General features: G+C 45.3%; 1 protein-coding gene across 1 annotated transcript; it reads right to left on the bottom strand.

The window, feature by feature from the left end:
• Positions 1 to 21,231: 21,231 nt before the first annotated feature.
• Positions 21,232 to 26,230, bottom strand: LOC147091190 (putative G protein-coupled receptor 139). The gene is made up of 2 exons (XM_085976672.1): positions 26,044 to 26,230; positions 21,232 to 22,162 (listed from the first exon to the last, which is right to left on the bottom strand). Exons 1-2 carry the CDS (start codon positions 26,180 to 26,182, stop codon positions 21,261 to 21,263), a joined length of 1,041 nt encoding a protein of 346 aa, XP_085832798.1. The 5' UTR covers positions 26,183 to 26,230; the 3' UTR covers positions 21,232 to 21,260.
• Between the last annotated feature and the right edge of the window lie 1,576 nt (positions 26,231 to 27,806).

The following is a 27,806-nucleotide window of genomic DNA, read 5'->3' as shown; positions in this document are numbered from 1 at the left end:
GGATGGGTTTCTTGAGCAGTATGTAACTGAACCAACCAGGGGGCAAGCAACCTTAGATCTGGTCATGTGTAACGAGACAGGATTAATTAAAAATGTCCTAGTAAAGGATCCCCTTGGAATGAGTGACCATAACATGGTTGAATTCCATATTCAATTAGAGGGTGAGAAGGTTGGATCTCAAACAAGCGTGCTAAGCTTGAATAAAGGAGGTATGAGAGCGGAATTGAGTAGAGTGGATTGGGAAAATAGATTAAAGGGTAAGACGATACATGATCAGTGGTGTACATTTAAGGAGTTATTTTACAACTTCCAAAAAAATATATTCCACTGAGAAGAAAAGGGTGTAAAAGAAAAGACAGCCATCCGTGGCTAAGTAAAGAAATTAAGGATAGTATTCGACTAAAAACAAGGGCATATAAGGTAGCCAAATCTAATGGGAGGATAGAGGATTGGGAAAACTTTAAAAGACAGCAAAAAATAACAAAAAGATTGATTAAGAAAGGGAAGATAGATTATGAAAGTAAATTAGCAAAAAATATAAAAACAGAGAGTAAGAGTTTTTATAGTTATATAAAAAGAAAAAGGGTGGCTAAAGTAAATGTTGGTCCCTTAGAGGATGAGACCGGGAAATTAATGGTGGGAAATATGGAGATGGCAAAAACACTGAATGAATATTTTGTATCAGTCTTTACAGTAGAGGACACTAAGAATATCCCAACACTGGACAAACAGGGGGCTATAGGGGGGGAGGAGCTAAACACGATCAAAATCACTAAGGAAGTGGTACTCGGTAAAATAATGGGACTCAAGGCGGATAAATCACCTGGACCTGATGGCTTACATCCTAGGGTCTTGAGGGAAGTGGCGGTAGGGATTGTGGATGCATTGGTAATATTTTTGCAAAACTCCCTGGACTCAGCAAAGGTCCCGGCAGACTGGAAAACTGCTAATGTAACACCCTTATTTAAAAAGGGCAGTAGACAGAAGGCTGGAAACTATAAACCGGTTAGCCTAACATCTGTGGTAGGTAAAAGTTTGGAGTCCATTATTAAGGAGACAGTAACAGGACATTTGGATAATTATAATTTAATAGGACAAAGTCAGCATGGTTTTATGAAGGGGAAGTCATGTTTGACAAATTTGCTGGAGTTCTTTGAGGAAGTAACATATAGGGTGGATAAAGGGGTACCAGTGGACATAGTGTATTTAGACTTCCAAAAGGCATTTGACAAGGTGCCACACAAAAGATTATTGCGTCAGATAAAAAATCACGGGATTGGGGTTAATATTCTGGCATGGATAGAGGATTGTCTATCTAACAGAAGGCAGAGAGTTGGGATAAATGGTTCATTCTCAGACTGGCAATCAGTAACTAGTGGTGTTCCACAGGGGTCAGTGCTGGGTCCCAAACTCTTTACAATCTATATTAACGATGTGGAGGAGGGGACCGAGTGTAACATATCAAAGTTTGCAGATGAAACTAAGGTGGGAGGGAAAGTAGTGAGTGAGGAGGACATAAAAAACCTGCAAGGGGACATAGACAGGCTAAGTAAGTGGGCAGAGATTAGGCAGATGGAATACAATACTGGAAAGTGTGAGGTTATGCACTTTGCCAGGAAAAATCATAGATCAAGTTATTATCTTAATGACAAGAAACTGGAAAATACTGAAGTACAAAGGGATCTGGGGGTCCTGGTGCACGAAACTCAAAAGATTAGTATGCAGGTGCAGCAAGTGATTAAGAAGGCCAATGGAATGTTGGCTTTCATTGCTAGGGGGATAGAATATAAAAATAGGGAGTTATTGCTTCAGTTGTACAAGGTATTGGTGAGACCGCACCTGGAATACTGCATACAGTTTTGGTGTCCATACTTAAGAAAAGACAAACTTGCTCTCGAGTCAGTACAAAGAAGGTTCACTCGGTTAATCCCGGGGATGAGGGGATGGACTTATGAGGAGAGGTTGAGTAGATTGGGACTCTACTCATTGGAGTTCAGAAGAATGAGAGGCGATCTTACTGAAACATATAAGATTGTGAAGGGGTTGGATCGGGTGGATGCGGGGAGGATGTTCCCAATGATGGGTGAAACTAGAACTAGGGGGCATAGTCTTAGAATAAGGGGCTGCTCTTTCAAAACTGAGATGAGGAGGAACTACTTCACTCAGAGGTTGGTAGGTCCATGGAATATGCTGCCCCCAAAAAATATTGAAGCTACATCATTACATAAATTTAAAATAGAAATAGACAGTTTCCTAGAAGTAAAGGGAATAAATGGTTATGGGGAGCGGGCAGAAATTTGGACATGAGTCTAGGTTCGGATCGGACATCGCCCTGTGGGTAGCGGAGCGGGCCCAGGGGCCGTGTAGCTTGATCCTGCTCCTATTTCCTGTGTCTAATTCTGTTAGATTCAGGAGATGGTTCTGTGATAGTAGATTGGCGGTTAGGATCAGATCAGCCATGATCTTATTGAATGGCGGAGCAGGCTCGAGGGGCTGATTGGCCTACTCCTGCTCCTATTTCTTATGTTCTTTTGTTCTTATGTTGTCGAAAGCAGTGATACTGCCACTTTTCGGCATCTTGGGCGATTTAAAATGGCGCATCCCGCGCTTTTGCTTCTTCCCCAATGGAATAAAATGGCGCCTCCGGCACTTTTACTTCTTCCCCTTACTGCCACGCTGCTCCTAGCATTCTACGGGGTAATGGCGGCGACCCGCAGCTTCGGCGCACCTCGCTTTCCTTCCCCCCCCCGTTTAGTTTCTCTCCGCTGTCCTGTTCTCGAGCACCGAATGCGCCCTGTGCTCTCCACCCTCTCTCTCTTGTTTCTTTTCCCGGCGACACTGCGCGGCCCGATTTGTAGAGCTGCTCAATCGAGCTTGAGCCCGCCGCAGTCCGGAAGGGTCAGCGCGTTACCTACTACCAGCATGATTCGCTGGAACCACAGTCTCTCCCGCCATTCTCCAAACACCGATGGATTCTTTGGGCGGTTGCCCTCGGTCAACGCCCGTTGCTCACACTACGACCTTCCAAGACCTTCCTTTCAGGCAAGATCCCCGTGAGATGATGCCACACTGCAGGTGAGTTCGAACTTACTCATTGCCACTGTAAAGTCAATAATGCACGGACTTCGGGAGAACAGTTTAACAGGTACTTTACTGAACAAGAGGCAGCTTGAAACTGAAACTACAGAAGCCTGCTGGGGCCTTTTATACAGGGGTGGTCACTGCCGGTACTGCAGTCTAAGACCAGTTATTCCATTAAAGGTGCATACACAACAGGTAGGAGTGGGCAGTGCGGGGTTGGGGAACTATGAGCTTGGCGGCCACTTTGCAATAAAGATCAACATTCGATGTACCTTCCTAATTATTGCAGTACTTGCATGCTAACTTTTAGGTTTTCATGTACAAGAACCCCCAGAGTCCTCTGTACCACAGCATTTTGTAGCCTCTCTCCACTGAAATAATAATTGGCATTTTATTCTTCCTACCAATGTGGCTAACATCAATTTTCCAACATTATACCACATCTACCAAATTTTTCCCCACTCACTTAACCTATCTATATCCCTTTGGAGATTCTTCGTGTCCTCTTCATGTCCTCTTCCACCTTTCTTTGTATCATCAGCTAATTTGGCTACGTTACGCTCGTTAATCCAAGTCATTAATATAGATTGTAAATGTCTGAGGCCCCAGAACTGATCCATGTGGCATCCCATTAGCTACAGTTTGCTAACCTGAAAATGACCCTTTCATTCCAACTCTCTGTTTCCTTTTAGTTAGCCAATCCGCTATCCCGGCGAGTATATTACCCCCAACCTCATGAACTCTTGCCTTCTGCAGTAACCTTTAACACGGCAACTTATCAAATGCTTCTGGAAATCCAAATGCACTACATCTACTTTCCCCTTCACCCACCCTGCTCGTTACATCCTCAAAGTAATCTAGCACATTTGTCAAACATGATTTCCCTTTCTTTAACCATGCTGACTCTAAATGACTGTATCATGATTTTCTAAATGTCCCGCTATTACTTCCTTAATAATGGACTCCAGCATTAGTAGCAGAATTCAGAAGCACATAGACAACCTGGTGAAATGGACAGAAAGATGGCTGATAAATTTTAACACAGAAATGTGAAGTGATACACTTTGAGAGGAGAAATGAGGAGGTACAATATAAACTAAATGGTATAATTTTAAATGGAGTTCATTTACAGAGAGAACTAACAGTTTATGTGCACAAATCGTTGAAGGTTTGCAGGACAAATTGATAAGACAGTTAAAAAAGCATGCAAGACCGATGGCTTTATAAATAGAGGCATAGAGTACAAAACAAGGAAGTTATGCTAAACCTTTATAAATGACCGGTTAGGCCTGAGCTGCAGTATTTTGTCCAATTCTTGGCATCACACTTTATGAAGGACGTAAAGGTCTTGGAGAAGAAGCAGAGGAGATTTACCAGAATGTAACCAGAGATGAGATGTTCAGTTATAAGGAGAGTCTGGAGAAGCTGAGGTTTTTCCCCTTCGAGCAGAGAAGATAATTGGAGAATTTAATAGATTTGCTCAAGGATTTGGATGGAGTAAATAATGAGAAATTGTTTCCAGAGGCGGAAGGTTTGGTAACCAGAATATACAGATTGAAGATAATTGGCAACAGAGCAGAAGATGAGGAGGATTTGTTGTATGCAACGAGTTGTTACGATCTGGAATTCACTCCCTGAAAAGGTGAAGGAAGCAGATTCAATAATAACTTTCAAAAGGGAACGGGATCAATACTGAAAGGGCGGGGTTTACAGAGCTATGGGAAAAGAACAGCGGAGTGGGACAAATTGAGTAACTATTTCAAAGAGGCGGCACAGGCTCGATGGACTGAATGGCCTCCTTCTGTGCTCTATGATTCTATGATTCGGTGATAAAAGAAACCGTCGAGTCCTTGTCACATGTGTAGAATCGACGCTCTGCAGTTTTTGAGCCAGATTCTAATCGTTACTTGTGCTCGGATAAAGGGGTCAGCGGAAAAGCAAACTCAATGTGCTGGTGTGACAAGTTGTGCTGACAATTGTATTAAAAATGTTTACAAAAACTGAAATCATGAAATAATTATGAGACCAAAGGTAGGGCTCATGAATATGAGATAGTCGCCAATAAAACCAAACAAGGAATTCATGAGAAACTTCTGCACCCAGTGGTGAGAATGTAGAACTCGCTACCAAAGGGAGTAGTTGAGGTGAATAGCATTGATCCATTTAAGGGGAAGCGAGACCAACACATGAGGGCGAAAGGGATAGAAGTATATGCTGATAGGGTGAGATAAAGAGGAGTGGGAGGAGGTTCGTGAGGAGCATGAAAGTGGGATTGCAGCAGTTTGGCTGAATGGTCTGTTTCTGTGCTGTACATTCTATGTAATTTGTTTAGCGGAGCATGACATCCCGCTCTGATCACAGGGGATTTAACAGAGAATTAAAAATCCTTGATGTTATTCATATTACATTATTTATATCGATTTGTTTTCAGAATATCGTGTCTAGAGATAACAAAGGCATGGATGAGGGTTTCAGCAGCAGATGAGATCAGGCAGGGGCGGAGAGGGGCGATATTATGGAAGCAGAAAGCTCGTTGGAGACTGACCATGATGCCTTCCATGGTTCAATAGCAACACTCAGCAATGTGCCGTGAAGGAACTGCCTGAGGAACTCAGACCCCAGTGAGAGACAGAACCTTCAAGGATTATCAGAAGGAGTTTTGTAACATCAAGATTGACCAACACCAACACTGCCTGAGTTTAATGCTCAGGCATGTGTTGCATGGGGAAAGGCAACCATCTTAGTTTAAACCGCTCCACGGCAGTTACAGAACTGCTTAGATACCACGTAAAGCTCCCTCTACACTGACCCAACTAACACACCCGGGGCAGGTAAGGCACGGTTAGATACCGAGTAAAGCTCTCTCTCCACTGCCCCATCAAACACTGTACAGAAGTGAGAAATTTGAACGAATTAGCATCGAGAGGGAGGAGGCACTAGCGGTTTTACTGGGCTTAAAAGTGGGTAAATCACCAGGCCCAAATGAGATGTATCCCAGGCTGCTGTGTGAGGCAAGGGAAGAGATTGCAGGGGCTCTGACACAAATTTGCAGAACCTCTCTGGCCACAGGGGTGGTGCCAGGGGACTGGAGGACAGCTGACGTAGTACCATTATTCAAGAAGGATAGTAGGGATAAACCAGGTCATAACAGCCCAGTGAACCTAACATCTGTGGTAGCGAAATTATTGGAAACATTTCTGAGGGACTGAATTAGTCTCCACTTGGAGAGGACATGAAAAATCAAGGACAAGGTTCAATTTCAGGGCGCTCAGTCAGGTCGTGGTCAATAGGTCAGTTTCTGGCGACGTGATGAAGTTGTGGTCAATAGGTCAGTTTCTGGAGTCTTGTTCTGGTAATGGTGAATTGGCCAGTTTCTGGGGACTCGGTCACGCTGTGGTCAGATAGCAAGTTTCTGGATGTTAAGGCAGGTTATGGTCAGTTGGTCAGTTTCCATGAATTCGGTCAAATTATGGCCAATCGGTCAGTTTCTGGTTGCTCTATCTGATTGGGGTCAGTTGGCCAGTTTCTGCGTGGTTGGTCAGGTTTTGTCAGCTGGTGAGCTTTGGGTGCTCGGTCTTGATGTGGTCAAATGAGAAGTTTCTGAGTGCTCAGTCAAGATGTTGTCAGCTGGTCAGTTTCTGGGTATACTTTAATGTAGTGGTCAGTAGGTCAGTTTCTGGCTTTTGGGTCAGGTAGTTTACAGTTGGTCATTTTCTGATTGCTCAGTAAGTTTCTGGTCAGTTGGTCATTTTGTGATTGCACTGTAAGTTTCTGGTCTGTTGGTCAGTTTCTGGATGTTCGATCATGTTGTGGCCAACTTGTCAGTTTCTTGGTGCTCGGTCAGGTTATGGTAAATTGATCAGTTTCTGGCTATTCATTACAGTTATGTTATGGTCAATTGGTCAATCTCTGGGTGCTCGGTGGGTTGTGGTTAGTTGGTCAGTTAGTGGGTGCTCCGTCATGTAGTGGTCAGTTAGGCACTTTCTATATCTTCCATCAGGTTGTGGTCAGTTGGTCAGTTTCTGGTGCTCAATCAGCCTCATGTCAACTGGCCAGTTTCTGTGTGCTTGGTCAGGTCATCACAAGAATCCTCCTCAATCACCTTCTCCCAGTGGCTGAGGAGCTCCTCCCAGAGTGGCAATGCGGATTCTGCTCGCTAAGGGGCACAATGGACATGATCTTCACCACACATATATTACAAGAGAAAAGCAGGGAACAGCACCAGCCGCTGTACATGGCCTTCGTTGATCTGACAAATGCCTTTGACACTGTCAAACGTGAGTGATTATGGATTGTCCTCCACAAATTCGGCTGCCCTCAAAAGTTTGTCAACATCCTCCACATGCTTCATGACGATGCAAGCCGTGATTCTGACCAACGTTTCCACCGCAGACCCAATCCACGTACGAACCGAGGTCAAACAAGGCTGTGACATCGCACCAGCGCTGTTCTCGATCTTCTATGCTGCAATGTTCCATCTCACCCTCAGTAAGCTCCCCACTGGAGTGGAGCTAATTTAAAGAACAAAGGGAAACAGTTCAAACACCGTCGCCTCCAGTCCAGATCCAAGTCCGTCCCATCCTCTGTCATCGAATTACAGTATGCAGATGTCACTTGCATCTGCGCTTACTCAGAGATCGATCTCCAAACCATCATCAACACCTGTGCTGAAGCAAACAAGAGCATGGGCCTTACACTAAACATCCGTAAGACAAAGGTCCTCTAACAAACTGCCCCCGCCACACAGCACTGCCCCCCAATTATCAAAATCCTGGACAAGGCCTTGGACAAATTGGACCACTTTCCATACCTCGGGATCCTACTGTCAACAAGGGCAGACGTCGACGACGAAGTCCAACAACGCCTTCAGTGTGCCAGTGCAGCCTTCGGTCGCCTGAGGATGAGAGTGCTTGAAGACCAGGACCATAAACCCGGCACTATGCTCATGGCAGTGATATCCGCCCTGCTGTATGCCTCAGAGACATGGGTCATATACAGCTGTCACCTCAAAGCAATGGAGAGGTACCACCAATACTGCCTCCACAAGATCCTGCAAATCCATTGGCAGGATAGGTGCACCAATGGCAGTGCTCTTGCTCAGGCCAACATCCCCAGCATCGAAGCTTTCACCACGCTCAATCAGCTCCGATGAACGGTTCACATCGCCCGCATGCCCGATACGAGACTCCCAAAACATGCACTCTACTCGGAGCTCTGGCACGGCAAGAGAGCCCCAGGTGGGCAGAGGAAATGCTTCAAGGACACCTTCATAATCTCCTTGAAAAAGTGTAACATCCCCATTGACAGCTGGGAATCCCTGGCCCAAGACCGCATAAATTGGTGGAGAAGCATCCGGGAGGGCGCCGAACACCTCGAGTCTCTTCGCCAGGAGCAATCAGAAGCCAAGCGCAGGCAGCGCAAGGAGTGCACGTCAACCCAAGCACCCCACCCACCCGCCCCTTCAACCACCGCCTACCGCATCTGTGACAGAGACTGTTGCTCCCGCATTGGACTCATCCATCAGCTGAGAACTAATTTTTAATGTGGAAGCAAATCATCCTCGGTTCCAAGGGACTGCCTAAGAAAAAGAAGAAGCTTTGTCAGGTTGTGGCCAACTGGTCAGTTTCTTTGTGCTCGGTCATGTTCTCTTTAGTTTGTCAGTTTCTGGGTACAAGTATAGTTCAGTTTCTGGGTGCTAGTCATTTTGCCCTCAATTGGTCAGTTTCTAGGTGATCTGCCAGGATGTTGACTGTTGGTCACATTTTTGGTGCTTTGCCAGTTTGTGGTAAATTGGCAGTCACTTGGTGCTTTGTTAGATTCTGGTTAGTTCGACAAATTACGTGCGCTTTTTTAGTTAGAGGTCAGTTGGTCCTTTTCCGTGCTTTTGGTTTATAGCTGGTCAGTTGGTCAGTTCTCTGGGATCGGTCAGGCAGTGGTAAATAGTTAAGTTTCTGAGTTATCCATCAGGTTGTGGTCAGTAAGTCATTTTCTGGGTGCTCAGTCAGGTTGCGGTCGTTAGGTCATTTTCTGGGGACTCGGTCAGGTTTTGGTCAATAGCTCCGTCTCTGGGTGCTTGGTCAGGTTGTGGTCAATAGCTCAGTTTCTGGGTGCTCGCTCAGGTTGTGTTCAATTAGACACTTTCTGGATGTTTGTTCAGATTGTGGACAGTTGCTCAGTTTCTGACTATTCGGTCAAATGGTGGCTGGATGGTCATTTTCTGGTTGTGCGATCAGATTGTGGTCAGTGGTCAGTTCCTGTCAGCTATGCCAGATAGCGATTCATTGTTCAGCTCATGTGGGCCTGTTCAGTTTGTGGTCAGCTGGACATCTTCCAAGTGGGTCGATTTCGTTGTTAGTTGCTCAGGTTATTGGTGTTCGGTTCTGTTGTGGTCAAATGGTCAGTTTCTGGGTGCTCGGTCAGCTGTGAAATATTGGTCTGAATATAGGTGCTCGACCAGTTTGTGATCAATTGAAGAGTTACTTCGTGCTTGGTTAGATTTTGGTCAGTTGGTCAGATTCTTTGTTCTTTTTTAGTTAGTGGTCATTTGATCATTTTCTGGGTGCACAGTCAGGTTGTGGTCAGTTGGTCAGTTTCTGTTTGCTCAGTCAGGCTGTGGTCAGTTGGTGAGTTTAGGTGGATTCGGACAGTCTGTGGTCAGTTGGTGAGTTTAGGGGGACTTGGACAGTCTGTGGTCAGTTGGCCAGCTTCTAGATGCTCAGCTAGTTTGTGATCAATTGGTCAGTTACTTGTTGCTGAGTTAGTTTCTGTTCAGTTGTACAGCTTCTTTGGGCATTTTTCAGTTATTGCTCAGCTGGTCAGTTTCCGGGCGTTCAGTCAGGTTGTTTTCCACTGCTCAGTTTCTGGGGGTCCGCCAAGTAGTCGTCGGTTGGTCAGTTTTTGGGTGCTTGGTCAGGTAGGTTTCAGTTGGTCAGTTTCTGCTTGTTCAGTCAGGTTGTGGTCAGTTGATCACTTTCTTCTTGCTGGTCAAGTTCCTGTCAATTGGTCAGTTTCTGTGTACACGTTCAGGTAGTCGTGATTTGTTGAGCTTCGTGGTGTTTGGGTAGGTTGTGGTGAATTGTTGAGGTTCTTGGTGTTCGGTCAGGTTGTGGTCATTTGTTGATGTTCTTGGTGTTTGGCCAGGTAGGGGTGATTTGTTGAGGTTCTTGGTGTTCAGTCAGGTTGTGGTCATTTGTTGATTTTCTTGGTGTTTGATCAGGTAGTGGTGATTTGTTGAGGTTCTTGGTGTTTGGTCAGGTAGTGTTGATTTGTTGAGGTTCTTGGTGTTTGGTCAGGTAGTGGTGAATTTTTGAGGTTCTTGATGTTTGGTCAGGTAGTGGTGATTTGTTGAGGTTCTTGGTGTTTGGTCAGGTAGTGGTGATTTGTTGAGGTTCTTGGTGTTTGGTCAGGTAGTGGTGATTTGTTGAGGTTCTTGGTGTTTGGTCAGGTAGTGGTGATTTGTTGAGGTTCTTGGTGTTTGGTCAGGTAGTGGTGATTTGTTGAGGTTCTTGGTGTTTGGTCAGGTAGTGGTGATTTGTTGAGGTTCTTGGTGTTTGGTCAGGTAGTGGTGATTTGTTGAGGTTCTTGGTGTTTGGTCAGGTAGTGGTGATTTGTTAAGGTTCTTGGTGTTCGGTCAGGTTGTGGTCAGTTCGTCAGTTCTTTGAGTTCGGTCAAATACTAATCAATTGGTCAGTTACTTTGTGCTTGGTTAAATTCTCGACAATTGGTCAGCCTCAGTGCGCTTTTTCAGTGAATGTTCAGTGGGCCATTTTCCAGATGATCTGTCAGGTTGTGGTCAGTTTGCCAGTTTCTGGAGTTTCAGTATGGTTGTGGTCATTTGGTTGTTGATTTGGTGCTTGATCAGAATCTGGTCAGTTGGTCAGTTTCTGTGAGATGTTTCAGTTAGTGATCAGTTTCCGGGTGTTTGCATTGGTTGTGTCAGTTAATCAGTTTCTTGGTGATCGTTCATGTTGAGGTCAGTTGGTCAGTTTTGTGTTGCTCGGTCAGGTTCTGGTCAGTAGGTCAGTTACTGGGTTGTTCGCATGGTTGTGGTCAGTTGGTCAGTTTCTGGCTCGTTCAGATGTTGCTCCATTGGTCTGTTTCTGACTGCTCAGGCAGGATATGTTCAGTTGGTCAGTTTCTGGCTGCTCATTCCGTTGTTGCTCAATTGGTCAGTTTATGTGTGTTAAGTCAGGATGTGTTCAGTTGGTCAGTTTCTGGTGCTCGGTCAGTTTTTGGTTATTTGTTCACTTTCTGGAAGTTTGTTCAGGTTGCGGTCAATTACTCAGTTTCTAAGGGCTCGGTCAGGTTCTGGTCAATTACTCAGTTTCTAGGGGCTCGGTCAGGTTGTGGCCAATTGCTCAGTTTCTAGGGGCTTGGTCAGGTTGTGGACAATTGCTCAGTTTCTAGGGGCTCAGACAGGTTCTGGTCAATTGCTCAGTTTCTAGGGGCTCGGTCAGGTTGTGGACAATTGCTCAGTTTCTTGGGGCTCGGTCAGGTTGTGGTCAATTGCTCAGTTTCTAGTGGCTCGGGCAGGTTGTGGCCGAATGTTCAGTTTCTAGTGGCTCGGTCAGGTTGTGGACAATTGCTCAGTTTCTAGGGGCTCGGTCAGTTTGTGGACAATTGCTCAGTTTCTTGGGGCTCGGCCAGGTTGTGATCAATTGTTCAGTTTCTAGGGGCTCGGTCAGGTTGTGGTCAATTGCTCAGTTTCTAGTGGCTCTGGCAGGTTGTGGTCGAATGTTCAGTTTCTGGGATCTCGGTCAGGTTGTGGACAATTGCCAAGCTTCTGGATATTTGATCAAGTTTGCCAGATAGTCACTTTCTGGTTACTCGATCAGAATGTGGTCAGACTTTTAGGGAATTGGCTAATTGGTAGCTTATCTCTAGTTTTTCTAATACTCAGGATCGACTTCAAACCCATATGGGGGATACATTGTGTTTAATCAGCGTTTACGACAGAACATAATATGCTAGTTATACAGCAAAAACATGACAAGCAGCTGGTACAGGTCTCGATTAGACAGACTCCTGGCGTGTGTGAACAGATCTCTGGCTTCTGGCCTCTATCTCTTTCTCTCTCTCTCTAGAGCCTTCGATTCGGTGAACATGGGATCACTCTCAAAATGGCGTTGGACCAGCCCACCCTCTGCTCGGCTCTGCACTCCACCGTCTGTGTGGGCAAGCACTCGGGGTCTCAGTTTTATTCTATTTTTGTGGGTGGGCCTGAGGCCCAGTTATTGACAAGACCATTTAACCTATAGAGGTTCCTCTAAAACTTCCTCACCCAATGACACCTCAGGTTCTTTGTCTTGGTTGTTGGTGTAAGGGTTTGGGGCTTCTTTAAACTGATTTAAAGTAATTTTCCTGGTCTTGCAGCATTTGCCTGCACTCAGACCAATTTACAAATAAACCAATTTTAAACAGCAGTTTCGAATCGCTACCCCACCTTCCAGTTCTGACTGCAGGGCTTATAATTATTGATATTAAAACAGACACGTAGTTTGGATGAGAGAAAAAAATCAAGTCTTTTTAACTAAAAGAAACTATAATCAAAATATCAAACTATCCCACACGCACACAGTAATTACAATAAAATTGCTTAAAATGGGGTAAGGCAGGTGGCAAAAACGAGGGGTAAGTGACTACAATGTTGGTTCAACAATCTTAGTAATATCCCCTTAAATTACCATCCCCCAAACTCCTTAACTAGGTTGCTTTGCTGAGGAGTCAGAAACTCTGCTCACATGTGGTCCAGCGAAGTGAGAGAGAGAGAGAGAGAGAGAGACTCACCTATGGTCCCAGGAAGTCAAGAGAGAGCTAGCTTCTCAGCAGCTTATCTAATATATGGTGAGCCCCCCCTCCCTCCTGCTGTTCTGTCCTGCAAGGGCTGTATGCAAAATACCCACCCAAAAGGGTCCAATACACCAGAGAAAGCTGTGATTGGCTAACTCAAAGTGGTTAGACTGGGTTAATGTGTCTTCCGGAGCTCCCTGGGCTGAAACAAAGAGAATGCAACAGCCCTATTGTCCAGTGCTGGGTGATTTAAAATCCATTCAAATCTTAAACGTTTCCCATTCAAGATACAAAAGTATCTTCTGCTGTTTAGATGTATCCATTCGATATACAAACAAATGCTAATAGCATTCAGTTGCTTTGTAAACAAAGCATTGTCTTTTGTCTTCATTGAACCTTACTTCCAGACACAGAAAGCTTCATTCCAAGCCTCTTTCGTCTTCGGCCATGTGGTGCGACAGTCATTTTTATCCCTGGAAATTTAAAAGCACGACGCCCAGGGATGCTTTAATCAAACAAATTGATCTTCAGAACTGCAAATTATTGCGAATTCTTACAGTCCGCCCTTGAATACTTCCAGCTGGCTTGTAGTATCCTCTTGAAGAAATGAGCAATAATTTCTGACCCCTCACAAACAACCATCCCCTGTATTTACCTAATAGCTATCTGCCACTGATCCCCGTCCCGTCTATTCCCCTTAAATTCAAGAAAAAAAACATGATATGATAGGCATCTTACAGGTACTTCAGTTTTCAATAAGGGGTCTCATATTCCTACACGCTTGTAAAATTATACAGTGTAAACCAAATTTACAATCACCTTTTCACATCATAAGTTATTACAAAATGTTGCAATCTTAGTTACACAATGTAATCAAATTGATCCCAAGCACGGAGAGGGTCCTACGCCTCTGCTCAACTTGGTGTTGTCACAAACTGTTCCCAAGCAAGGAGAGGGTCCTACGCCAACGCTCAAATTGGGGCTGCAACACAAAATACAAAAAAAATCATTAAACAACATGCTTAAATGAACCCCGATCATCACGTGCTGATGATGGGTTGCGAAATTCGAGTGGGTATTGCTCCTCCCACTCGGGCAGTAAAAGTACCTTCCACCCCCCTTTGATTGTCTTAAACTTTAAAACAGGCAGAATGGATTTACCGACCAGCCTCCTCCGCCAGCCCCGAACCGTTCCCTTGTCCCTTTGTGGAGGTGGGGTACCCCTCACGTTTAAAATATACCTTAGCACAGACAGAGACCGGGGAGCATGGGATCTCATGACTCCCAGTCCCTCCCCCTCCCGTCTTCCCTCGACTGGCTGCAGAAAATGATGGGTGCCTTTGTGGCGGCTCTCCCTGGCCCCACACTGATCCGGCCACCCACTCATCCTTCCCAGCCACACTTATCCTCTTTGCCCATGGGCCCCCGGGTGAGTTCCTCCCTCCCCCGACCACACGCACGCAACTCTTGGGTCTCCTCCTCCTCTATACGATCTTTCCCGGGCTATCACCACCCACCCCCGAGGAACGCGTCCCTATGACCAGGCGCCCGCGCTTCCCCATCGCGACTCCTCAGCAGCGAGGTCTCCCGCAAGTGAACTTCAGTCAGGATGGTGTTGGGTTGGTGGCCGTGCCCCACCCAGCTGGGGCCATCTCCTCCCCGTAGGAGGAGTAGGCAAGTTCCTCCGGAAACGGTTCGGTTTTTCCCAAAGATCGCTGCGGGGTCTCCTGGATTCGTCCAGTGGCGAGGTGATCCCCAATATTCCATATCCGTATCTTCATTCGATGCCCAGCTCGGGCTGGGCGAACATGGCTGCTTCATTTTCCAATCTCCTGCAAAACTTAAAAGGACATGCAGCCAGGTCTCACTGACCTTCTGCCTTCGGTGGAGACATGGTCGGGTCCCTCGACCTCGGACCAAAATACAAACATTCGGCACACATGTAAACTTAAACTCTTCAAACTTAAACTTAAAACTAGTTATATCAACAAAATTTATAATACACCTTAAAGCAAGCTATATACACTCACATAGCTATAATAAAAATCCAGTCCGTCTCCAGACGGCCAGTCTAATTTCTGGCACTGTCACAGATTGCTGCTGGCTGCAGCGAAGCTGGACTGCCTCCTGTCTCTGGTCCTCTGCACCTTATGGCTGTTGAGTGGGGGCCTCTGTTCTCTGGCTTCTCCCTGGCTCGGGAGACCGCCCTACTCCACTATAAAGTGGGTGACCATGCTTTCTTAGGGTGGGGCACCCGCTGAGACCTTCTGAGGGGTGTCTCTATGGGGGAAACTTTGGCTGGCGGACCCTGAGTTTGGGTCACAGCCCTAGCTGGCTGGGAACATTCTCCCCCATGTCCAAATAGCCCGCACTGTATAATGTCCCTGGCAGCCTGCCGGTGCAAATGTCTCTCTGGGTTTGTCTGCTCTTCCCTGCCCACTTCTGTGCTGGGGGCAGGTATACTCTCACCACCCGCTGCTGGTGGCTGGAAATTTTCCTCCCCATGTTTAAAACCTGGTGTCAGCTCCCTCCCTATGTCACCTGCAAAAGGGATTGCTATCCCGGCCGCCCCCCCCCCCCCGCCATGGTCCCACATCATGGCGGGGACCAATCTAGAAGCTGGCTGAGAAGCTGGTCCCTTTAAACAGGCCACAGTGCCTGTCTTTACAGGCGGTGGACTTGAACTTGCATGGACAGCAAACTCATGTTCCCTCACCCAGGTGGCTTTAACTGGGGAATATTGGACATGCCTTTTTTCTGGGGCCAAAACTATCCCCTGTGTGCCTCCCTTGTCCCAGATTTCTGCTACTGGACCTGCTCTACAGGGGTCCCAGAACTCTCCTTCCCTGTTCCCTGGCTTAGACAGCTTACTCTGAACATGAAAGGCTCATCCCCCCACACAAGCCACAGTGCTTGCCTGTGAACTCGAACTTGCTGTGGGCTGAGGATTCCTATTCTCAGGCTCACTCCTCACGGGCGGACCGTTCCTCCATTGTTAGAGCGGGTACACTGATCCTGGTCCCCGCCTGCCTAGCGGGACCTGCTGGTGTTCTTCTACCACCCCATTGTCCACCCCTCCTCGCTGCCAGAGCTCCTCAAGACTCGGAGCTGTGGGCTGCGGTCTTGGGGTCTCTAATTCCCAAACCAGCACTGTTCTGGGTGCTGCCTGTGGGATGGTTCTACTTGGGCTGCCACTAAATTCCAGCTGACCTGCCTTCAGGCTGATCACGCAAATTATTCCCCTTGCAATCTTGAAAGCCATGTTAAGGCTTTCTATCTCTGCCCTACAGCGGCCATGATCTGCTTCACCAAACCTGGCACTCTTTTCCCGCAGTCTCATCTCATTTTCCCTGGCCTCAGTGGTTTGGTACTTTAGGAATTCTATCTCATTTCTCGCATGGCTCTCTCCCTCGCTAGCTTCTTGGGTGAGGTGTGCATTCTCCTCTTGTAGCCTCATCTCTCTGTCCCTCACCTCTGTGACTTCCTGCACAAGGCACTCTATAAATGCCTGGCATTTCGTGACCTCTAGTGTGAGGTGTGCATTCTCTTCCCACACCCTCATACCACTAGCTCTGGCCTCATACACCTCTCTGAGGCGTTCTACCTCCGCCTGGCATTTTTCAAGCTGGACTCCCGATTCTTGGCCTCTTTAAACTCTTCCTGCTCTCCCAACTCACCCTTCCTAGCCCAGCCACCTATACCCCGATAGGTCAGCTTACACACTGCCACTACCTTCCGCAGGGCTGCCCACAGACTGAAAGCAAGAGAGACAATAACTGATGCTTTCTCTAGATCCAGACCACATATCATTTCAAAAAGATATGTGCCTGTGGCAAAATCTCAGGCAGATGGAGAGAGAGAAGGTGAATCATTGCCATGCTCACTGGGACTGGAGAAATATTGCTGGCTGCAAAGAGCAGACCCGGCAGGAACGAGACACTCAGTATTGGAGACAGGATAAAAGGAAACCCTCATCAATGATTGGGAAGGTGAGGAACTTTACTGAGAATGCCATAATCCACGATTTTACCGAAGTGAGAGTTAACCAGACACTGGGAGCTGATCAAGATCTGCCGTCAGGCTCGGACTTTGATGTGAGTAGTTAAGTGGAGCTTCACTCATTGATAAACCTTGCCAATATATCACCTGGGAGTGCTTGACACAGGTAGAGGGATCTACATTCTGTATTAACCCCATGCTGTACCTGACCTGGTTGTGCTTCATTGGGTAGTGTCAAGTGAGCTGTGCACTGCGTGTGTTTGAGCTTTACTCTGTATCTAACCCGCGCTGTAGCTGTCCTAGGAGTGTTTGGTGGGAGATTGTAGAAGGAGCTTTACTCTACCTAACCCGTGCAGCACCTGCCCTGGTAGTGTTTGATGGGCAAGTGTAGAGGGACATTTACTCTTTATCTAGCCCGTGCAATACATGCCCTGAATGTTCACTGGGATAGTGCAGAGGGAGCTTTACTCTGTACCTAATCCGTGCTGTACCTGCCCTGGGACTGTTTGCTGCGACAGTGTAGAGATAATTTTTCACTGTATCTAACGCGTGCTCTACCAGCCCTTTAATATTTTTGATGGCACAGTGTAGGGGGACATTTACTCTATCTAATGCATACTGTACCTGCGCTGGGCGCGTTTGACGGTGCAGTGATGAGGGAAACTTACTCTGTATCTTACTCGTGCTGTGTTTGCCAAGGAAGTGATTGATGGGACAGTGTAGAGTGTTCTTTTCTTCATATCGAACCCGTGCTGTACCTGCCCTGGTTATGTTTAATGTGAAGGGGAAATAACAGTACCACTCACTTTTCGCTCCTTTTCCGTAACTCTATTTATTCCCTGTCCAATTTAAACATGGTAACCAATTCACAGGGGATAAAGTTATAGTTAATTATTAAATTGGAGATGATGAGCAAGATGTAGGGATATAAAGTTACAGTTAATTGTAAAATTGGAAATGATAAGCGACAAACAGAAGAATGACGCTACAGTTAAATGATAAATTGGACATGATAAGAACACAGCAGTACTTTGTGGAATTGGGAGGTGGCAGTAAATGGTACAATTGGGGAGGGCAGCAGTACATTGTGGAATTGGGAGGCAGCAGTAAATGGTACAATTGGGGAGGGCAGCAGTACATTGTGGAATTGGGAGGCAGCAGTAAATGGTACAATTGGGGAGGGCAGCAGCACTTTGTGGAATTGGGAGGTGGCAGTAAATGGTACAATTGGGGAGGACAGCAGTACATTGTGGAATTGGGAGGTGGCAGTAAATGGTACAATTGGGGAGAGCAGCAGTACTTTGTGGAATTGGGAGGTGGCAGTAAATGGTACAATTGGGGAGGGCAGCAGTACATTGTGGAATTGGGAGGTGGCAGTAAATGGTACAATTGGGGAGGGCAGCAGTACATTGTGGAATTGGGAGGTGGCAGTAAATGGTACAATTGGGGAGGGCAGCAGTACATAGTGGAATTGGGAGGCGGCAGTAAATGGTACAATTGGGGAGGATAGCAGTACTTGGTGGAATTGGGAGGCAGCAGTAAATGGTACAATTGGGGAGGGCAGCAGTACATTGTGGAATTGGGAGGTGGCAGTAAATGGTACTATTGGGGAGGGCAGCAGTACATTCTGGAATTGTGAGGTGGCAGTAAATGGTACAATTGGGGAGGGCAGCAGTACATTCTGGAATTGTGAGGCAGCATAAATGGTACAATTGGGGAGGGCAGCAGTACATGGTGGAATTGGGAGGCAGCAGTAAATGGTACAATTGGGGAGGACAGCAGTACATTGTGGAATTGGGAGGTGGCAGTAAATGGTACAATTGGGGAGGGCAGCAGTACATTCTGGAATTGTGAGGCAGCATAAATGGTACAATTGGGGAGGGCAGCAGTACATTGTGGAATTGGGAGGCAGCAGTAAATGGTACAATTGGGGAGGACAGCAGTTCATTGTGGAATTGGGAGGTGGCAGTAAATGGTACAATTGGGGAGGGCAGCAGGACATTGTGGAATTGGGAGGAAGCAGTAAATGGTACAATTGGGGAGGGCAGCAGTACATTGTGGAATTGGGAGGTGGCAGTAAATGGTACAATTGGGGAGGGCAGCAGTACATTGTGGAATTGGGAGGAGGCAGTAAATGGTACAATTGGGGAGGGCAGCAGTACATTGTGGAATTGGGAGGCAGCAGTAAATGGTACAATTGGGGAGGACAGCAGTTCATTGTGGAATTGGGAGGTGGCAGTAAATGGTACAATTGGGGAGGGCAGCAGTACATTGTGGAATTGGGAGGAGGCAGTAAATGGTACAATTGGGGAGGGCAGCAGTACATTGTGGAATTGGGAGGTGGCAGTAAATGGTACAATTGGGGAGGGCAGCAGTACATTGTGGAATTGGGAGGAGGCAGTAAATGGTACAATTGGGGAGGGCAGCAGTACATTGTGGAATTGGGAGGCAGCAGTAAATGGTACAATTGGGGAGGACAGCAGTTCATTGTGGAATTGGGAGGCAGCAGTAAATGGTACAATTGGGGAGGGCAGCAGTACATTGTGGAATTGGGAGGTGGCAGTAAATGGTACAATTGGGGAGGGCAGCAGTACATTGTGGAATTGGGAGTTGGCAGTAAATGGTACAATTGGGGAGGGCAGCAGTACATTGTGGAATTGGGAGGTGGCAGTAAATGGTACAATTGGGGAGGGCAGCAGTACATTGTGGAATTGGGAGGCAGCAGTAAATGGTACAATTGGGGAGGGCAGCAGTACATTGTGGAATTGGGATGCGGCAGTAAATGGTACAATTGGGGAGGGCAGCAGTACATTGTGGAATTGGGAGGCAGCAGTAAATGGTACAATTGGGGAGGGCAGCAGTACATTGTGGAATTGGGAGGTGGCAGTAAATGGTACAATTGGGGAGGGCAGCAGTAAATTGTGGAATTGTGAGGCGGCAGTAAATGGTACAATTGGGGAGGGCAGCAGTACATTGTGGAATTGGGAGGCAGCAGTAAATGGTACAATTGGGGAGGGCAGCAGTTCATTGTGGAATTGGGAGGCAGCAGTAAATGGTACAATTGGGGAGGGCAGCAGTTCATTGTGGAATTGGGAGGTGGCAGTAAATGGTACAATTGTGGAGGGCAGCAGGACATTGTGGAATTGGGAGGTGGCAGTAAATGGTACAATTGGGGAGGGCAGCAGGACATTGTGGAATTGGGAGGAAGCAGTAAATGGTACAATTGGGGAGGGCAGCAGTACATTGTGGAATTGGGAGGCTGCAGTAAATGGTACAATTGGGGAGGGCAGCAGTACATTGTGGAATTGGGAGGCTGCAGTTAATGGTACAATTGGGGAGGGCAGCAGTATGTTGTGGAATTGGGAGTTGGCAGTAAATGGTTCAATTGGGGAGGGCAGCAGTACATTGTGGAATTGGGAGGCAGCAGTAAATGGTACAATTGGGGAGGGCAGCAGTACTTTGTGGAATTGGGAGGCGGCAGTAAATGGTACAATTGGGGAGGGCAGCAGTACATTGTGGAATTGGGAGTTGGCAGTAAATGGTACAATTGGGGAGGGCAGCAGTACATTGTGGAATTGGGAGGCGGCAGTAAATGGTACAATGGGGAGGGCAGCAGTACTTTGTGGAATTGGGAGTTGGCAGTAAATGGTACAATTGGGGAGGGTAGCAGTACATTGTGGAATTGGGAGTTGGCAGTAAATGGTACAATTGGGGAGGGCAGCAGTACATTGTGGAATTGGGAGGCGGCAGTAAATGCTACAATGGGGAGGGCAGCAGTACTTTGTGGAATTTTGATGCAGCAGCAAATGTTACAATTGCAGACATAGAGTGTGAGAGAAAGAGTGATGTGGGGCATGCCAGGCGAGAGAGTGGGTGAGATTTTTCCACAGGACACCGATGACAGTGTAATACAATGAAAAATGTGTCTCTATGCTTGTGTTTATATTTATTGTGGTTGTGTTGGAGAATGTCATTGCACAAAGAATGTCTCTGCCGGTATTTTCATATTTGCGCGGTGTTCTGTGATTCAGTTAATATTTGAACATGGACTGGGTTAATATTTACCGGGGGTTTCATTGTAAATATCAGCAGCGGATCTGGGGGAGTATTTTGTTGATTACTATCAGCGTTTGGCAGTATAACAGTATGATCAGAGTGTTCCAGTGAGTGTGTTAATATAAACCAGTTACCACTTTCAGTGTGCTAATATTTCTGAGGTCAGTGGCAGTGTTTTACATTTCATAGGATGTCTCAGCCGCTGGGTTATGATGCAGACAGTGTGTCAGTGAGTGTGCTAATACTAACATATATCACTGGCCCTGCGGTTAGACTGGGCTGGACAGAATATGAGATGGGGTTACGTTCTGATGCAGGAACTTCTTCAGTTCATCTCATTCTTTAATGAGTTTTACAATTAAAGTAAAGGGATATTCCAACACATTTTTCAACTGCTGTCTGAACCTAGTCTGTGTCACGGCATAAATGCAAGTGTTTGTGCAGCAACTCAGTAGTTGGAGCATTTGTCCCAAACCTGGAAAATATATAGGTAGAGACACAATATAATCAACCAATCGCCACACCCGGTTATATATAGAATAGACCATAATCACAGACCATAACAGGATGAAATTGCACGAAATAGCAAACAGTAAAATGATGGATTTCCTTCGGCTCTCCATCTCTGGGTCTCTGGGACGCTCCCCACTGCTGGGACCCCGGAGTCTCCTGCGGGCTCTGCTGGACACTAAAATGTGTCTGACGGTGACAGCATTGAGCAGCAGAATCAGAACAAATGGGACCCCCGGGGTGAGAATATGATGAAGGAACTCGATTGCCCCCCAGGCCGGTGAAAACTGAACCTCGAGTGTTACATCACAGAACCAGGGGGTGTTCTCTAGCACATATTTATCTGTCAACATAAAATACCAGAAAACGTTCTTTAAACAGCTCAGCACAGTCACTGTTCCTAGAACCACAGCAGCCGTTTTCTTAGTGCAATATTTAGTTTTCAGCTTCTGGCAACAAATTGCCACAAAACGATCAAAGGTGAAAGTGACAGTGAACCAGACAGAACAGTCTGTGACTGCATAAAGCAGGACGGCGTGGATATTACACACGGGGATAGAATACACAGGAGCAAATCGTTTCTTAAAAGTAATTGGAATCTGCCTCAATATCAGGTCGATGATAATGACCAGTAGATCCACCGCTGCCATGGCCACCAGGTAGTGAGTGACACATGTGGAGAGACCGCACTTTCCCCGAGACAGGATCACAATGGTCACTAAGTTAACTGCGGAATGTAATAAACAGTGAAGATTTACATCAGGCTGGCAGCAAAAGCAGCATTTTAATGGAATTCGGGGTGAAATCTGAATCTAATTACCGACGATCATTGATATAATCTAATTATATTACCTTTGAATCTGTAAATCTTTATTGTCTGAATAATTAATCAATAAATGAAATGAAATAAATACATACATAAAAGTAACAGCTGTTTTCTCACTGAGAGATGAAATGATAGATCTACCTTTAGCTCAGCATATATAAAGCATCAGGTGAGGTACCAGGGATGCAAAGGACTAGAGTATGTCAGGAATAGATTGGGAAAAGCAGATTAGCACATTTCAGAAATGTAGTGAATTTATTGAGTGTGTCCAGGATAGTGTTCTGTAGCAATAGGTTCTTAACCAACAAGGGGCATTCCATGTTAGATTTATTAATGAGTAATGAGCCAGATTTACTTAACAGCCTAATGAAACATTTTTCTAATAGTGATCAGAACATGATCGAGTTCAATGAAGAGATACGCAAAACCGCTGCTAGGATTCTAGGTTTAGGTAAGGCTGACTTCAACGGGATGAGGCAGAGACTGTCCACAGTAAACTGGCAAAACTGTTAATGGGTAAAACAACAGACAATCAGTGGGGATGTCCAAAAAATAATTTCAGCTAATACAGAAACAGTCTATACCCCTGAGGGGCAAGAGCTCTATTTGTAATAAACAGCCCTGGACGACTAAAGAGGTAAGGGACAGCATGGAAATAAATGGCAAAGCCTATATAAATGCAAAATGTAGCACAGATCCTGGCGAATTTGAAAGATACAAAGAACAGCAAACGGTCACAAAACAGTTACTAAGAGCTACAAAAGGGATTATGAAAAGAAACTTGTAAGGGGTATCAAAATCGACACACATAAATTTTACAATTATATTATGAAGATCGGGTGGTCAGGAGTAAATTTGAACCCTTCATAACTGAAAGTTGTGATATTGTCAATGATAAGGAAATGGCGGACATGTTGAAAACAGACTTTGTTTCAGTATTTACTGTAGAGGAAGAAGCATGCCGGAAATCCCAAGGAAACTAATATTGTATCAGAGACTGGGACTCAATAAAATTGTCAATAAATAAATAGTAACAAATAAAATAATGACTCTAAAGTGTGACACATTCCCAGGACCAGATAGGGCCTCAACTATTCACAGTTTTTATTAACGACGTAGATGATGGCATAGAACGTCATATATCCAAATTTGCGGATGACACAAAGTTAGGCAGCAATGTAGGCAGTATTGATGAAAGCATGAAATTACAAAGGGATATCGATAGATTCAGTGAATGGGCAAAAATGTGGCAAATGGGTTTTAACGAATTCAAATGTCAGGTTTTCCAATTTGTACATGATCAGGATCGAACAGGGTACTTTCTAAATGGTGAGAAGCTAAAACGAGTGGCGCTCAAATGAGGCAGGGGAGCATCTACATAGATCATTAAAATATCATCGACAGGTACAGAAAATAATCAAAAACATTAATTGAATGCTGGCCTTTATATCTAAAGCCCGAGAACACAAGTGGGTAGAGGTTATGCTGCATCTATACAAAGCCCTGGTTAGATCACACCTGGAGTAGTGTGAGCATTTCTGGGCACCACACCTTAGGGAGGATATATTGGCCTTGGAGGAAGTGCAGCGTAGGTTTACCAGAATGACACCCGGACTCCAAGGGTTAAGTTATGGGGAGAAATTACACAAATTACGATTGAATTCCTTAGAATCTAGAAGGTTAAGGGGTGATCTGATCGAAGTTTTCAAGTTATTAAGATGAACAGATTGGTAGATAGGCAGAGACTCTTTTCCCTGGTTGGGGATTCTAGGACTAGGGAGCACCGTCTAGAAATTAGAGCCAGACCTTTCAGGAGTGAAATTAGGAAACACTTCTACACACAAAGGTTGGTAGAAGTTTGGAACTCTCTTCCACAAAACTGAAGTTGATGCTAGATCAATTGTCAATTTTAAGGCTGAGATTGATAGATTTGTGTTAACCAAGGATATTTGGGGATATGGGGCAAAGTCGTGTATAAGGAGTTAGGTCGCAGATCAGCCATGATCTCATTAAATGCCGAAACAGGCTTGAGGGGCTAAATGCGTTACACCTCTTCCTATGTTCCTATGTTATTTTACTCTTACAGAACTCCGTGTCCCAGGACCAGTCAGCAATTTGAGCAGTGCAGTTCGCTTCTGTGCCCTGTGTTCGGGTTTCGGAAATCCCGCTTGGATTCCTGATCTTGGTTTGAATATCCTTTATATATAGAACAGTAAATGAATGCCACAGAAACTGCAAACTTGGCATGCAATAATTACAGTCAATTCTATTTAAAATGTACGGATGTAATACGACCATGTTAAGATAAATACAAATGAACTGCAGTTATAAAGACAACTAGGCTGTCAGACTTGCTTTGAGGATTGAGTTTACCGCATTTTTCTTGAAATACGCAAATTGTAGCTCATTGAAAGGAAGATTTTCCAAATAACATTGCAAAAAAATGGATTCTGAATTGCAATACATAGTTATCATTGGCAATAAATGCCTCAGTAAATGTATTTAACAACATCGAATTCAGACGAATAATCCAACAGGCAAAGTGCTGCTGAACGATTTTGTAAAGTACCTGAACACAAATTGAAGAGAATTATCCTTGTACATTTCACATGTTGGTTTCCAACCTTGTGCAGAGAATATTAGAGGACAAAATATCAAAGGATTGTCTTATCCTCAGCTGGGATTGTTAATCCTGAAGTACATCAGGAGGCAATAGAGAACCACACTGGGTCTCACTGAGAGATCCACTGAACTGTGCCAGACGGGTATGTGACTTAATTGTAAATTCAAAACAAAGATTGCACGTTACTGTATTGAAATCTGGCTAAAGAACATTTTATGAGAATGTAAATTATCCTTGTAATCCTGTTCCAACTACCTGAAGCAGTGCCACGAATGCTGAACTGGAGCTGGTGGAAAAAGAGACAGTGACTGGAACTGAATGATTAGCGGATATTTCACACATTTAAAGATATGAATATGACCTGCCAGGATTTTCTTCCTGTGACTCTGTTTAAATAGTCATTCCGATCATTAATCGAAAATAAAAGCAAAATACTGTGGATACTGGAAATCTGAAATGAAAGCAGAAACTGTTGCAAATACTCAGCAATTGAGGCAGCACCTGTGGAGAGAGAGAAACAGAGTTAACGTTTCAGGTCGAAGACCTTTGCCATTACGTGAAAAGTTTCATAATCCAAGAAAACATTTTTCTTATCTGTTAGGAATGTTCAGTGTGGATAGCAGACGGAAATTCGTTAAATAAAGAGTCTGGGTTCAATATCATTGCTTGAAATGAACATAGAATATTGCAAACTCGGTAACACCGTATCACGTACAGAATCAATAGCGGACAGCAGCGCGGAAAGCATGGGGAATGACAAGGAACATGGAAAGAAGGAGAGAAATACAGTTAAGCATTATTTACAGAATTGAAAGCTGCATACAGAGATTTACCAGGGGCACCAACAGCAGCGAGGGCTGCCGGGGTGGGGGAGGAAATTATAAGAACATTAAATCTGTTAAACATAACTAACATAATTAATTATTAGATATAGAGTCTTAACAGGAGCACCAACTGTAGCGAGGCAATCCGAGTATTTTTATACAACAACTCATGCATTAACATTGATAAAAAGAAAGACTTGCATTTAAACGATTTAGATGATGCGAGAAATGCAAGCACAGAAAATCATTAATGAATAAAATCACACTGTAAATAGCAAGAATAATATTACAGTGTAACATGGTTTATGGAATTCATAACTGGTCATTGAACTTACTCGGAACTCCAACAGTAGCGAGGATTGGGTAGTAAATCTTTTGTATTTCATTAAATAAGTTAGCTATCCGCACATTTTCAAGCCAATTATCAGGAAGGGGCGGGGGAGGCGGAGGGGGCGGTGGAGGTGGCACAGCCATATCTTCCGGTCTGTGAGTCGCTGGTGGTCTTTATGCTGGAGGCAGCGCGCTGACTGTGTGAGGTGAGACAGTGAAGGGAGCTCCTTCTTTATAGCAGAGCAAAATCCCTGAGCGATATAATTAGGCCTCACTGTAAATAGCATTAATTACAGACATTGAACAAACACACTCAGTGACCCAATGTCAAATCAACACGTTATTGCAACACAACCTAGGTTAGCATGTTGTACACAGTTTTAAATTAAAAGTGACCGAATGTGGAATATTTCAGCCGAGCATAAAATACCGAGATTGATCAAAGAGAATGGAGTTTCTCTTCCTGAATTAAACACAACCAGTGAACAAAAGAGGAGAAAGTGACAGAAACAATATGAATAAAAGAAGAGAGGAGGCTGGATTCCCCCAATCTTGTTATCTGATGTATTCAAACCCAGACTAACAAGGCAAAAATAGTCACCATCAATAAATATTCCTAAACGGCAGGAACTTAGAGATGGACACAGTGATGGAAAGATTGTAATCACACATGACACACTGGCCTGAGTCCAGGAATGGTGTTCACTGGGCTGACGCGTTTCCACTGTTCCGGCTTCAGTCCAGGACATTTATTCCCTGGACCGCCGGGATTACATTGTTGCTTCCTCAGTCCAGGAATGTCATTCCCAGGCTGGCTAGATTACACAGCTCCCACCTCAGTTCAGTAATTCCATTCCGAGGGCTGGCTAGAATACATTGCGTCCTCCTCAGTCCAAGAATGTTATTCCCTGGGCCGCCTAGATTACTCTGCTTTTGCTTCAGTCCAGCATTTTAAATCCCTTGCACTGCCTAGATTACACTGTCCCCGCCTCAGTCCAATAATGTAGGAGGCCTACATATACTGCTCCTATCTGAGTTCAGGAATTTTGTTCTCTGGACTAGCTAGAATTCACTGCTCCCACTTCAATCCAGGAGCTTAATTCTCTGGGCCGCCAAGATTACACAGGAACCTCGTCAATCAAGGAATTCAATTCCCAGGGCAGCCTACTTTACACTGCTCCCGCCTCACTCCAGTTATTTCATTTTCAAGGCCGCCCAGATTATACATTTCACATTTGAATCCAGAAATGTAATTCCATGAACAGTCTATTTTTCACTGCTCCTGCCTGAGTCAAGCAATTTCAACCATAGGGCTGACTATATTACACTACTCCTGCCTCTATCCAGAAATTTCATCCCCTGGACAGTGTAGATTTCGCTGCTCCCGCCGTAATCCTGGAATTTCAATTCCAGGGTCACTAAGATTTATTTTATTTGATCCTGGGATTTGGGTATCGCTGGCAAGGCCAGCATATATTGCCCATACCTAATTGTCCATGAGACCGTGGTGGTGAGCCGCCTTATTGAACCGCTGCAGTCAGTGTGGTGAAAGTACTCCCACAGTGCTGTTAGAAAGGGAGTTCCAGGATTTTGACCTATCGACAATGAAGGAACGGCGATATATTTCCAATTCAGGATGGTGTTGAGGGGAATTTGGAGGTGATGGTGTTACCATGAGCCTGCTGCCCTAGTCCTTCCAGGTGGTAGAGGTCGAGTGTTCCAGAGGTGTTGTTGAAGAAGCCTTGGCAAGTTGCTGCAGTACATCTTG

Source organism: Somniosus microcephalus, unplaced genomic scaffold (assembly GCF_052327205.1).
Source record: "Somniosus microcephalus isolate GS21.2 unplaced genomic scaffold, FLI_Smic_1.0 unresolved_chr3, whole genome shotgun sequence".
In the NCBI taxonomy this organism is placed as follows: Eukaryota; Metazoa; Chordata; class Chondrichthyes; order Squaliformes; family Somniosidae; genus Somniosus; species Somniosus microcephalus.
The sequence above is the reverse complement of the archived record's forward strand: the minus strand, read 5'-3'. Positions and strand labels throughout refer to the sequence as shown.

Excerpts from the sequence above, each read along its gene's own strand:
- LOC147091190 (XM_085976672.1), bottom strand. The coding sequence starts at position 26,182 with ATGGCTGTGCCACCTCCACCGCCCCCTCCGCCTCCCCCGCCCCTTCCT. Across the intron at positions 22,163-26,043 it reads CGCTACTGTTGGAGTTCCGA|TTAACTTAGTGACCATTGTG; the intron begins GTAAGTTCAATG and ends TACATTCCGCAG.